Below are 15065 nucleotides of genomic sequence, written 5' to 3'. Positions count from 1 at the left end.
ATATTATTAACTAAAGAAAAACAGGAAACCTTTCAAAATATATTAAGACTATAACAAAAATGAATTGTGGGTGCCAGACTGAGACTATAAGGTAGATGCCTAATGATTTCCCACTGAACCTCACAAATACTGCCCATTTGGCAAGAGGAATGAGGTGCACTGGCATGCTGGACAAGACGCTCTGGAGTACTATCTAGCTGTCTAAAGAGAGTCTCCCAATGAGCAACTGTTCCCAAACTTTGGGTGTTCAGAAAGTCCATAAGCAAAATGATATGAGATCCCAAAACAATTGTTGCTATTGATCAGTCCTTATTTGCTTTGAGAGGACTACTTTCCTCTTGCTAACCATTTCTTTGTGCTTTGTCTTCGGGGTCAGACTGATAAAGCCTATTTCACCTCCTTTTCCAATTGTTGGAAGAAATGCTTCAGACTCAGTATCCCACTTACATTGAAAGCTCTGCTCTTGTCTCTAATTGACCCGTGTGCAACAGTTTTAGTAGCCATTCTGCAGAAAGTTTGCTCCATTTTAATTTTTTCATTCACAATAGTGTAAGTTGAAAAAATGAGATATTTAGGGTGTTGGCTTTTAGTTTTGTATTAATCATCTTTTGGTCACTATAAGAAAATATGTAAGACAAGCTACTTACAAAGGATGGAGGTTTATTCTGGTTATGGTTTTAGTGGTTCACAGTACAAAATCAGATAGTCCCACTGGTTCAGCATCCATTGATTGCAACCTTGCTGCCAGAGTCCCAAGGTGTTACAGAACATCATATAGCAAGGAGGAGTGTGTGTCCTTCTATGTCTCTCCTTATAAAGCTACCATGATTTATTTAATCATGGGGCTGCATACTCAAAACCCAATGCAATCTAATCAGTTTTCAAAGGCCCCCTATGTTGACACTGTGATTGAATTAAGTTTCCACCATTGACATGAGATTTTGGAAACTGAGCCTTAAACATGTCAGCCTTTGGAGGACATACAAACTAGTATTCATACTATAGCCAGCACAAACAAGATGCTGCCCTCACAAGTAATGTGGATGGTCTGCTATTTCAGACTTCATCTTCAGCATCACCTTGGCCCTTCTTAAAATGAGTTACCATTATTCAATGGATGATTGCTTTGGGGCACTGAACCCATAAACCTAGCAAACCATCAAAGATTTCACCATTCTCCTACCCAAGCATCAGTATAAATCTGATGTTAGCTTTAGCTTCAGTTTCAGAACTCACCATGTTTTTTATGTGATAGCAAATAACAGTAACACCATCTTGAGTCTTATCCTTTCATTTTTTTTTTTTTTTTTTTTGACAGGCAGAGTTAGACAGTGAGAGAGAGAGAGACAGAGAGAAAGGTCTTCCTTTTTCCTTTGGTTCACCCCCCATGTGGGGCCACGGCTGGCGCATTGCAGCTGGCACACTGTGCCGATCAGAAGCCAGGAGCCAGGTGCTTCTTCCTGGTCTCCCAGGAGGCCTTGGGCAGTATTATTCTAAGACAGAGGTCAAAATGAAAAGATAAGGCCAGCACCGTGGCTCACTAGGCTAATCCTCTGCCTACGGTGCCAGCACCCCGGTTCTAGTCCCGGTCGGTGCGCCGGATTCTATCCCGGTTGCTCCTCTTCCAGTCCAGCTCTCTGCTGTGGCCTGAGAGTGCAGTGAACAATGACCCAAGTTCTTGGGCCCTGCACCTGCATGGGAGACCAGGAGGAAGCACCTGGCTCCTGGCTTGGGCTCGGCGCAGCGCTCCAGCCACAATGCACCAGCTGTGGCAGCCACTTGTGGGGTGAACCAATGGAAAAAGGAAGACCTTTCTCTCTGTCTCTCTCTTTCTCACTGTCTAACTCTGCCTGTCAAAAAATAAAAAAAATAAAAATATTGCCCAACTGCAAGCATAACTTTCCACTGGCAGCCTACTATCCAGCCATAAAATTTAAGTGTACTTACAGCCTGCCTGATAAGGATGAAAAGTCCAACCTGAGAGGGATTAAATTCCAAAGAATAGTTAAGGAATATTATAACACGAGCTTTTACCCTAGCTGTACACTGATTTCTTTTTTTTTTCTTTTTTTGATAAGCAGAGTTAGACAGTGAGAGAGAGAGAGACAGAGAGAAAGGTCTTCCTTCTGTTGCTTCACCCCCTAAATGGCTGCTAGGGCCGGTGTGCTGCGCCGATCCAAAGCCAGGAGCCAGGTGCTTCCTCCTGGTATCCCATGCGGGTGCAAGGCCCAAGCACTTGGGCCATCCTCCACTACCTTTCAGGGCCACAGCAGAGAGCTGGACTGGAAGAGGAGCAACCAGGATAGAATCCGGCGCCCCAACCGTACTAGAACCAAGGGTGCCAGCACTGTAGGCGGAGGATTACCCAAGTGAGCTCCAGCGCCGGCCCTACACTGATTTCTAAATGTATAAAATCTTGACCCTCCTGCCACCCTGTGCAGAAAAACCTGTGGTAACTGTACCTAGACTACTTGTCTGCCCTGGTCTGGAATCGCATATGTAAGTTGCCCCAATAAGCTTTTTCACTCTTACATAGAACTTCCTTCTACATTCTTTGATCTCACAATTCTATCTAAGGTCTGGGGGCAGTGTGTATTCTGCCAATATTCAGACACTCCAACAGGTTTTCTTTCCGAACTGATGTTTTATCTTTCTTATTTGCCTCAAACCATATCTGCTTCAGATGTGTTATAACAAGTCAGTATGAGTTTATTTTTGTGCAAAGCAATTATGAAATCCATGCAGTTTGTTTTTCATAATAGGGATTTTCCATGATTATTTTGAAGACCCTTCATATATACAATGGAATATTACTCAGTCTTAAAAGGGAAGAAAGTAAAAGAAGAAAGGGGGAGTGGAAGGAATGGAAAGAAGGAAGGAGAAAGTGAAACAATACCAAATAAAACAGTAAAATATTTTTTAAAAAAGCAAAGGAAGGGTAGGCCTTTGGCATGGTTCTGAGGAGTGCCTGGTTCCTATCCCAGCTCTGGTTATGATTCAGCTCCCTACTAATGCGCACTCTGGGAGACATCAGGTGATGGCTCAAGTACTTTAGTCCTTGTTCAACCAATGGGAGACCCAGAGGGATTTCTGGATTCCTGATTTCAGCATGGCCCCTATCTTGGCTGTTGTGGGCATTTGGGGTATGAATTAGCAGACAAAAGATCTCTATGTGTCTGTCTCTATCCTCTATGCTTTTCAAATAAAATGAAAATAAATAAGTATATATTTACAAGTAGGAAAGTCCTGCTTATATGTTACAATATGGATGAACCATAAGGATGTTGTACTAAGGGAAAAATTCAGTCACAAAAAGACAACTAGTTTATGATTCCACTTATAAGAGGTACAGAAAGTAATAACATTTATAGAGACAAAAAGTATAATAGTGGTTACCAGGGTCTAAAGCAAGGGACAAATGAGGAATTGTTATTTAATGGCTATACATTTCCAGTTTGAGAAGATAAAAATATTCTGGATATCTGCTGCACAACCATGTAAATACAGATTCACCTCAGTACAACAAGGCTATGTCCCAACAAACTCATAAGTTGAAAATAGTTGAAATCAAAATGCTCCCAAGACACCTAACTTACTAAAGCAACACAGAAGATGGCGGAATAGTGAGGGCGCGCACCGATAGTCCGGGAAAATTTAGTTTAATAAAAGGGGAGTTACGGTAGCCGCAGAAAATAGAACCAAACAAAAATTGCAGGGGAAACCCTTCTGAATGGAGCAGGCGTGAATCGGAGGACCTACTGGGAGAACAAGGTCGCCCACCGCGCGGAAGCCAAGTCGCGGGACCCAGCCGCAGAAGCCCCAGGGTCTGGGCGACAGTGCTCCAAGGAGAGTACATGCCACACAGAAAACAGCGGGGAGACTTGGGACACTCAGGGCTCCGAGTCCACACATCGGCGCTGGAAGGGGAGGTGAGCTCAATAACCCGACACATTGGTGGGGAAACGGGGGTCAGAATCTAGAGGGGGGCCGGAAAGTGCAGCAAACTCACTACCGGAAAGAAGGAAAAAAAAAAGCTTCGGGGTTTCTCTTCCCCCTAACCTTGCAAAGGTTACAAGGCCGCAAGACTTGAAGAATTCCCAAGAGACAAAGAGCAGGCCTCCTCTTTGGATTTACATATCAATGGGGGAGAGTTAAGGAACTGAGTCACTACAATTCAGTAGCCTAGGCAACCCAGTGGGAGTCCAGAGGAGCCAAAGACTGGAAGCTAAATACCATCAATTCTGCACAGCCCTGCCCTGCAGTGTTACTTACCCCCTGAATAAATAAAATAAATAAATAAATAAAAAGAGAGAGATTTACCACGCATAACCTGAGGGTGTCACCTTTGCACACCCTTAACCAGGAAGAACCAGGCAGAGCTCTCAGGCCGCACCCATCTCAAGCCTCCAAGGCTCCTCCAACAGCAGGCAGTCCACTTAACACGGACACAGTATAAAAAAAAGAAAAAAAAAGCGCACAGTGACGCAAGAAGAATTAACTATGCCGAGTAACAAACACAGAAATAGAGGGAGCAAGATCAACGATGACACTATGATGCCTCCAAATAAGCAAAACACCCCAAGCCAAGAGTATGAAGATGATGAGATAGAAGAAATGCAAGATACGGATTTCAAAAAATTTATGATAAGAACATTTAGAAGTTTTCAAAAGCAAATCCTTGAACTACAGAAATCCTTAATGGACAAGATTGAAAATCTCTCTCGTGAAAATGAAATTTTAAGGAAGAGTCAAAATGAAACTCAGAAACTAGTAGAACAGGAAAGTGTAATAGTCAAGAGAAATCAAAATGAAATGAAGAGCTCAATAGATCAAATGACAAACGCATTAGAAAGCCTTAAAAACAGAATGGGTGAAGCAGAAGAGAGAATATCGGACTTAGAAGATAGAGCACAGGAAAACATACAGTCAAACCAAAGAAAAGAAGAGGAAATTAGAAACCTGAAAAATATTGTTGGGAATCTACAGGATACTATTAAAAAAACCAACATTCGAGTTCTAGGAGTTCCTGAAGGCATGGAGAGAGAGAAAGGATTGGAAGGCCTTTTTAGTGAGATACTAGCAGAGAACTTTCCAGGTTTGGAGAAGGACAGAGATATCCTAGTACAGGAAGCTCATAGAACCCCCAATAAACATGACCAAAAGAGATCCTCACCACGACACGTGGTAATTAAACTTACCACAGTGAAACATAAAGAAAAGATCCTAAAATGTGCAAGAGAGAAACGTCAGATTACTCTCAGAGGATCTCCAATCAGACTCACAGCTGACTTCTCATCAGAAACCCTACAAGCTAGGAGGGAATGGCGAGACATAGCACAGGTGCTAAGAGAGAAAAATTGCCAGCCCAGAATATTATATCCTGCCAAGCTCTCATTTGTGAATGAAGGTGAAATAAAAACCTTTCATAGCAAACAGAAATTGAAAGACTTTGTGGCCACTCGTCCGGCCCTGCAAAAGATACTTAAAGATGTGCTACACTCAGAAACACAGAAACACGGTCATCAATATGAAAGAAGGTAAAGGAAAGAAACCAAGGAAGAAGTGGAGTATTGAAGTCCCCCAGTACTATTGTATTGGAATCTAAATCTCCCTTTAAGTCCCTTAACATATCTTTTAAATAGACCGGTGCCCTGTAATTAGGTGCATATACATTTATAATAGTTACATCTTCCTGTTGAATTGAACCCTTAATCATTATATAGTGTCCTCTTTGTCTCTCTTAACAGTTTTTGTATTAAAGTTTATTTTGTCTGATATTAATATGGCTACACCTGCTTTTTTTTGGTTTCTGTTGGCATGGAATATCTTTTTCCAACCTTTCACTTTCAGTCTGCATGCCTCTGTCCTTCTCCAAACCTGGAAAGTTCTCTTTAAAGAAGAACTAATCCCATTTCTTCTCAAACTATTCAGAACAATCGAAGAAGAGGGAATCCTCCCAAATTCTTTCTATGAAGCCAGCATCACCTTAATCCCTAAGCCAGAGAAAGATGCAGCACTGAAAGAAAATTATAGACCAATATCCCTGATGAACATAGATGCAAAAATCCTCAATAAAATTCTGGCCAATAGAATACAACAACACATCAGGAAAATCATCCACCCAGACCAAGTGGGATTCATCCCTGGTATGCAGGGATGGTTCAACATTCGCAAATCAATCAATGTGATTCACCACATTAACAGACTGCAGAAGAAAAACCATATGGTTATCTCAATTGATGCAGAGAAAGCATTTGATAAAATTCAACACCCTTTCATGATGAAAACTCTAAGCAAATTGGGTATAGAAGGAACATTCCTCAATATAATCAAAGCAATTTATAAAAAACCCACAGCCAGCATCCTATTGAATGGGGAAAAGTTGGAAGCATTTCCACTGAAATCTGGCACCAGGCAGGGATGCCCACTCTCACCACTGCTATTTAACATAGTTCTGGAAGTTTTAGCCAGAGCCATCAGACAAGAAAAAGAAATCAAAGGAATACAAATCAAGAAGGAAGAAGTCAAACTATCCCTCTTTGCAGACGATATGATTCTGTACTTAGAGGATCCAAAGAACTCTACTAAGAGACTATTGGAACTCATAGAAGATTTTGGAAAAGTGGCAGGATATAAAATCAATGCACAAAAATCAACAGCCTTTGTATACACAAGTAATGCCATGACTGAGAAAGAACTGCTAAGATCAATCCCATTCACAATAGCTACAAAAACAATCAAATACCTTGGAATAAACTTAACCAAGGACATTAAAGATCTCTACGATGAAAATTACAAAACCTTAAAGAAAGAAATAGAAGAGGATACCAAAAAATGGAAAAATCTTCCATGCTCATGGATTGGAAGAATCAACATCATCAAAATGTCCATTCTCCCAAAAGCAATTTATAGATTCAATGCAATCCCAATCAAGATACCAAAGACATTCTTCGCAGATCTAGAAAAAATGATGCTGAAATTCATATGGAGGCACAAGAGACCTCGAATAGCTAAAGCAATCTTGTACAACAAAAACAAAGCCGGAGGCATCACAATACCAGATTTCAGGACATACTACAGGGCAGTTGTAATCAAAACAGCATGGTACTGGTACAGAAACAGATGGATAGACCAATGGAACAGAATTGAAACACCAGAAATCAACCCAAACATCTACAGCCAACTTATATTTGATCAAGGATCTAAAACTAATTCCTGGAGCAAGGACAGTCTATTCAATAAATGGTGCTGGGAAAACTGGATTTCCACGTGCAGAAGCATGAAGCAAGACCCCTACCTTACACCTTACACAAAAATCCACTCAACGTGGATTAAAGACCTAAATTTACGTCCTGACACCATTAAGTTATTAGAGAACATTGGAGAAACCCTTCAAGATATTGGCACAGGCAAAGAATTTCTGGAAAAGACCCGGGAGGCACAGACAGTCAAAGCCAAAATCAACTATTGGGATTGCATCAAATTGAGAAGTTTCTGTACTGCAAAAGAAACAGTCAGGAGAGTGAAGAGACAACCAACAGAATGGGAAAAAATATTTGCAAACTATGCAACAGATAAAGGGTTAATAACCAGAATCTACAAAGAGATCAAGAAACTCCACAAAAACAAAACCAACAACCCACTTAAGAGATGGGCTAAGGACTTCAATAGACATTTTTCAAAAGAGGAAATCCAAATGGCCAACAGGCACATGAAAAAATGTTCAAGGTCACTAGCAATCAGGGAAATGCAAATCAAAAGCACAATGAGGTTTCACCTCACCCCGGTTAGAATGGCTCACATACAGAAATCTACCAACAACAGATGCTGGCGAGGATGTGGGGAAAAAGGGACACTAACCCACTGTTGGTGGGAATGCAAACTGGTCAAGCCACTATGGAAGTCAGTCTGGAGATTCCTCAGAAACCTGAATATAACCCTACCGTTCGACCCAGCCATCCCACTCCTTGGAATTTACCCAAAGGAGTTTAAATTGATAAAGAAAAAAGCGGTCTGCACCCTAATGTTTATTGCAGCTCAATTCACAATAGCCAAGACCTGGAACCAACCTAAATGCCCATCAATGGTAGACTGGATAAAGAAATTATGGGATATGTATTCTTTAGAATACTATACCGCAGTAAGAAACAACGAAATCCAGTCATTTGCAACAAAATGGAGGAATCTGGAACACATCATGCTGAGTGAAGTAAGCCAGTCCCAAAGGGACAAATACCATATGTTCTCCCTGATCGGTGACAACTGACTGAACACCAAAAAGGAAACCTCCTGAAGTGAAATGGACACTATGAGAAATGGTGACTTGATCAGCATAGCCCTGACTGCTAATGGACAACTTAATACATTATCCCTCATAGTATTTTTTTTTTGTCTGTTCTACTTAATATGACTGGTTTAATTCTGTAATTATCACACAGTTATTCTTAAGTGTTGAAAATTAACTGAAATGTGATCCCTGTTAAACATAAAAGTGGGAATAAGAGAGGGAAGAGATGTATAATTTGGGGCATGCTCGGGCTGACTTGCCCCAATTGGTAGAGTTGGAAACATACTAGGGGATTCCAATTCAATCCCATCAAGGTGGCATGTGCCAATGCCATCTCACTATTCCAAGTGATCAATTTCAGTTCGCAATTGATCATAATGAAAGGACTAAGAGTCAAAGGGAGCACATAAACAAGTCTAGTATCTGCTAACACTAACCGATAGAATAAATAAAGGGGAGAGTGATCCAACATGGGAAGTGAGATACTCAGCAGACTCATAGAATGGCGGATGTCCTAAATAGCACTCTGGCCTCAGAATCAGCCCTAAAGGCACTCGGATCTGGCTGAAAAGCCCATGAGAGTATTTCAGGCATGGAAAGCCAAGACACTCTGGCAAAAAGATCTTTGTGAGTGAGATCCCAGTGGAAAGAACAGGTCTTCAAAGAGGGAGGTGCCTTTCTCTGAAGGGAGGAGAGAACCTCCACTTTGACTATGACCTTGTCTAAACAAGATAAGAGTCGGAGAACTCAAGGGGCTTCCATAGCCTTGGAAACTCATGACTGGTGCATAGGGAGATTACTGATGCCATAGACAGGAGTGTCAATTTGTAAAGTCAACAACAGGAGTCACTGTGCACTTACTCCTCATGTAGGATCTCTGTCCTTAATGTGCTGTACACTGAGGCTTAATGCTATAACGAGTACTCAAACAGTATATTTCACTTTGTGTTTCTATGGGGGTGCAAACGATTGAAATCTTTACTTAATGTACACTAAACTGATCTACTGTTAAAAAAAAAAAAAGAAACTATCAATTCACAACTTGACTCTCACTGGGATTAAACATGACAATAGGTCTGCTCTGATTTCATCATCATTTAAAAAAAATCATCTATTATTTTTCACTTTATGTTTCTGTGTGGGAACAAACTGTTGAAATCCTTACTTAATGTATACTAAGCTGATCTTCTGTATACTAAGATAATCGAAAATGAATCTTGATGTGAATGGAAGGGGAGAGGGAGTGGGAAAGGGGAGGGTGGTGGGTGGGAGGGACGGTATGGGGGGGAAAGCCATTGTAACCCATGAGACGTACTTTGGAAATGTATATTCATTAAATAAAAGATAAAAAAAAATAAAAAAATAGAAAAATAAAAAAATAAAAAATAAAAAAAAAAATAAAGCAACACAGTACATTGTGTAATATCAGCATATACCCTTGTGATTGAATGGTTGACTGGGTGCTGTGGCTCCCTGTCACTGTGCAACAACGTGAAAGGGTATCACGTCATGTATTAACAGCCTGAATAAAAAATAAAAATTCAAAGTATGATGTCTACTGAATGTACATCACATTTACAACACTTTTCTTGTAAACTTAAAAAATTGCATGTCAAATCATCATAAGTTAGGGATTGTTAGTATACTTAATATCAACCAATACACTCTTAAAATTCACTTAAAGTGCATTAAACTGGTTAAACTTTTTTTTAATTTTTTACCATAATTAAAAGTAATTTTAAAGCAAAACAAACAGCTTTTGTTACTTACTTGTCCCCTTAAAAAATTACAGGTGCTTGTAGATCTAAATAGCTGTCTGGATCCTGTATCTCCCTTTTCTCCATAAATAGAAATGTAGACATTTGCTACTGTTCCTGCATTCCATAGCTCACCTGTTGCCACGTAGATTTCATATACTGTCACTTATAATAAAAGAAAAAAAAAAGCTTTAGGTGACAAGCATTACTGCAATAATAGGAAAGTAAGTGCACATAACTAATCAACAGTTCCAGGCAAGATGGAATAACACACGCTACTCAGTCTCTCCACTGAATGCACCTCTAAAAAGTAAACGCACGAATACTTTGAAAAATGGATCATAGAAAGAGGATTGGAAAAAAGTTAAAATTTTAAAATCAGGCATCAGTATGTTTATTATTTTTCCTCCTTTACAATTCCAAACTTGAGTTGAGGCACTGGAAACCTGCAAGTATGTCCTGTAGCTCAGGTACAGAGGGCTCAGAAGCCTTTAACTTTCACTCAGGAAGCAAGAAGGGGAATTCCTAACACTCAGAGAAGTTGCAGACATTCCACTTCCTTTTTCCTCATTCATTTCTCTTATATTATATCCCAATGTGCCTTGGAACAGGAACACACAGGAGCTAACACTTTAAAGGACAACAATCTTCCCTTCTGTTCTGTGAGCTCAGCTTCCATAGGGTGGGGCCAATCCCCACTGCTTTCTTTCTCTGACCACTGCCTAGCCCTGGACTTAGATAGATAGTGGAAGAGCACTGCACAAGAGGAATAACTAAAGCCTCCACTTTCTCATCAAAGGGCCAAAATTAGGATGTATCAATATATATATCAATGTATCAATATATATCTTATTGTATAGCTTTTTGAGGGAACATGGATGAGCAAAACATTGTCCAGGCTGATGATCCCATTGTGATTTTTAAATAAGGTGTAATATTAACTCTTCTTTAGTGTCTAGACTTATGATATTTCTGGAAAAAAACATGAATAGCTCTCATTTTCTAAAAAATGTAGCCTTGCATGAGTGTTGTTCCTATCATGAGCATTTCGCTATTTATAAGCATTGTTCTCACTATTCTTGTTCCTCAGCCCGCACATATCACCTGGGAGGCAGTATCACCAGGTGCTGTATTCCTGCCATTGTAATGATGTGGAGGCCACTTTTTGCTTTTGCCTTCCTCCATTTTAATTATAAAATCCTGCTAAAAATAGGCATACTCTGCAAGTATATAATGGCTGTCTTTGACTTCCCTGTAGTTATTGGTACTTACAGTTTATTAATAAAGTTTTTCTTTCAGTTTCAGTATTGTAACTATATCCTGTCAGATGCTATCTGTCATCTTGGTAAGTCTTTATTTAGGTCAGTGACAGATATAGCAGTATTCTAGCAAAGATTGATACTGTGTCTGAAATGAAGTCAGTACAGACTAGAAACAGCCTTCAATAGAAGCAGACCTATCAGTTCTAGGTGATATAAATAAAGAAAGCTGTATTAATGCCTTTTTTGCTATATTTTGTTCCTTCAAGTCAAGGATGGGAAATGTTCAACCCATGGGTCATATAAAGCTTGCAGAATCATTTGGTCTGGACTTGCCAAGGTAGCCTCAGGTGGGACTTGAAATTCAATAATTCTATAGCAGTTACAAGCTCTTAATTGGTTTGTGGAGTTCTCCCAAAGGCATTGTTCTGGGTATCCTTGTTAAGATGGTTTCTCCATGGGAGAACATGGTCTGGGGCTTATATTTATGCCATCTTGCTGCTGAGCTTTTTAATGAAAAAATAACTGTTTTGTGTTTTGTTTTACACAGTTGAACCCCAGGGAAAACATGTCAATTAATTTTGGAAGACTCCTCTTAACTTTTCTTATTTCATAGCATTTTTGAAAAAAATTTATTTTGAAAGTCAGAGTTAGAGAATGAGAGAGAGAGAGAGAGAGAGAGAATCTTCCTTCTGCTAGTTCACTTCCCAAATGGCCTCAATGGCTAGTGCTGGGCCAGGCCAAAGCAGGAGTCAAGAGCTTCATCCAGGTCTCCAATGTGAGTGGCAGGGGCCCAAACACTTGGGCCATCTTCTGTTACTTTTCCTAGGCCATTAGCAGAGAGCTGGACCAGAAATGGAGCAGCTGGGACACAAGCCAGCATTCCTAATGGAATTCCCATTAGGAGATAAATAAAATAGCAACTCCTGTGATTAGGAAAATACAAAATTGGTAGCTGCTGTTAATCTATCTCTCTTCCCCTATTTCCTCCCTCCAATTTTAGTAATATTAGGTATTTGATTTTACAAAAAGGAAAAATGAAATTTTGAGTAGGAAAATAATGGGCAAAAGTTTTTTTTTATTATTCATTGGATTGACAAGTTAAAATACTAGAAAATAAACAAAACTTCTCTCAGTTACTACTCTTTAGAAATTCTGTTTCTTTATGAGCTAAATTGGTAGTTGCAATATCACGTGAAAATTCAAAGGCTGCAGGTGGTGTAGGAGGGCAGTGTAAGATTGTGTTTAAGAGTACCCACATTTTGGAGTCAGGCTCTTTCTCCTCTTCTGGGACACCCTTGCATGAATTTCTTTTGTTTTTATCTGATAGGTTCCTCAGGCTTTTAAAAAGTATTTTCTGTGTTGCATTCAACAATTTCTACTTATTTACCTTCAGGTTCATTCGTGCTTTCCTGTTTTCTCTATTCTGCTTCATTTGTTTATTCCTTTTGAATATTATTTAAATTTTCTATTTCTTTGCTGATACTTTGTATCAGCAAGTATCATAGGGAGTTCTTAATAGTCAGGCAATATTTATTATTTATTTGATTATTTAAAAAAGAAACTATCACATGACTGTAGAACATAATCTGGATTTGAGAAAAGTCTATTTCTGTAATTTAACAGTTCTCCTTTATCTTTTTCCCATTATTTTCCAAAACAGACATGAGTAGATACAATGGCTCTTACAGACAAAAGTCATCCTGAATTCTTACGATGGACAGTAGTAACTACTTAGCCATGAGTAGATCAAGAGTCTACCTTAATCACATTTCTGTTTTTGGCCATATGTTTAGAAAGTCACTAAGCAGTTATGTTTTCATTTCCTGATTAAAAAGGATAAATTTTCAGAAAAAAGATAAAACTTTGTGTAAAAATACACATTGAGTATATTTCTTAGTCCTTAACTTCATTTGACATTAAGTTTTCTCATGACTTTCTAAGAACTAATTTTCTTGTTTTGATTGAGAGGCATTTTAGCTTACTTTCCTCCAGTTCTAACCAACAAGAATGTATTCTGGAATGTCAGAGCAGAAAACAAATAAAAAGCATTTATGTGCAGCTGCCATACCAGTAGAAGTAACTGAGGAGAACCAGCAGTCCTTAATCATTCATTCATTCATTCATTCATTTATTCAACAGTTACTTATTGAGTTTCTTGTTCTTCAGTATTCAGGCAAACGAACTTTTTGTGCTGCCTGAAGTTGGATCTTCCCTACCTGGAAGGATGGCTTGTCCTTTATTTAAAACAGGAAATTCTCGACAGATTTCCCCATCCTCTTGATCTTGGGCCAACCACCGTTGAACTGGTATATAAAACTGTTTTCCAGAATTCATGTTTTGCAATTTTATCTACAATAGCAACAACATTACTTTCAAAAAATTAAGACTGCTTTATCCAAGAGTCAAGTCCCTATACTATCCCAGTCTGTCAACCTACTCAGTTATCACTCTATATTTTTAAATATGGAAAACAGTTGATTGCTTGACAAGAAAAGTCTAATTTCTTTTTTTACTATCAAGTGCAATGGCATTTCTTTTCTCCATTTAGTAATTTCTCTATTTCCAATTTCTCTTTGAAATGTTTATATCAAACATGCCAATTTCCTTTGAAATTCTGTATGCAAATATTTTCCTATTTAAAAAGAGATGCTTATGATTGTTCCTGGCTCTTGGCTTCAGTCTGGCCCAGCTACAGCTGTTGTGGCCATTTGGGGACTGAACCAATGGGTGAAAGATAATAGCTTTCTCTGTTTCTATCTCTCCTCCCTCTCTGTCACTCTGCCTCTCAAACAAATAAATTTTTTTAAAGGAATCAAGATTAAAAGCAATGTGATTACTTCATGGAAATATTCTATCATTGCTCTGTTATGAAGCCAGTATTTATATTCAAATCCTCTCAGGTTGTAAGGACTTATTGGCTTATTTAAAATCTCAGATTTCAAACTTCTAAACTGTGTAATAAGAATTTAATAAAAAATTCTCAATCAAATATCTACCATCTTGATCCAACCAAATGAACAAATTATGTAAAGGTTTTACATTCGCAGAATAAAACTTTGAGTCATGAGTATGTCTCCTCTTCACTGACATTCTCAATACTTTATAATGAGAGTCCTTGCCATAGAAAGACAATACCAATTTTCCAAATGATTTCTATATCATTCCTTTACAATACTTAATAATCTTTCCAGATCACTTGACAAACATCTCATCATTCCAGCTTAAAATTAATGCAGTAATGCTTATCAATTATCAATCAAATGAGATGGCATGAGGATTAACTATAATTTTCATGAATTAGCTTATTATAAAAGGAAAAGATACTGATAGTATATATGCTCTATTAACATATTTTAATTTCATACCTCAAAATTTGGCTATCAGTCCTCAAAAGCTCTACAACTATTTCATATAGAAGCCAGATAGTAATTTTTAAAACTAACCTCTAGTTAATTTTCTCATGTATTATAAAAGAAGAGCAACATTGTCAAGAATATCACAAATGTGACTTAAGTTCTTTGTATTTTGAGAATTTGCTTAGTTACTTTGAAAAGTTAGAAGATGTTAACATATCATACACAAAAATGAATTATATACTGTATGATTTTCAGTGTTGGATACCTGCATTTTCTGACAATCATGGGAATAGTAGAATTTTTATGCTGAATAACATAGAAAATGACATATAACTATAGACAATTTATATCTAAGTGATCATTTATAATATTATATAAAATGATATAGAAAATTTATCTCTGA

The 15065-nt window shown here is 38.4% G+C and overlaps 1 protein-coding gene across 6 annotated transcripts in view; it reads right to left on the bottom strand.

The window, feature by feature from the left end:
* Nucleotides 1–15065, bottom strand: part of RP1 (RP1 axonemal microtubule associated) — a 376321-nt gene that overhangs the window by 238192 nt on the left and 123064 nt on the right. For all 6 annotated transcript variants that reach the window (XR_016235656.1, XM_089335241.1, XM_089335243.1 and 3 more), the window contains exons 6-7: nt 13523–13655; nt 10058–10209 (exon numbers count right to left, since the gene is read on the bottom strand). Coding sequence is in view for 5 of the 6 variants with exons in the window: in XM_089335241.1 (XP_089191367.1) it covers nt 10058–10209; nt 13523–13655 (285 nt within the window). In the remaining variant the exon portion in view is untranslated. The remainder of the gene's footprint in view (nt 1–10057; nt 10210–13522; nt 13656–15065) is intronic.

The sequence above is a fragment of the Oryctolagus cuniculus genome, chromosome 6 (assembly GCF_051225735.1).
Source record: "Oryctolagus cuniculus isolate XC-2025 breed Fujian yellow rabbit chromosome 6, ASM5122573v1, whole genome shotgun sequence".
NCBI lineage: Eukaryota > Metazoa > Chordata > Mammalia > Lagomorpha > Leporidae > Oryctolagus > Oryctolagus cuniculus.
This window is presented reverse-complemented; position numbering and strand designations above follow the sequence as displayed.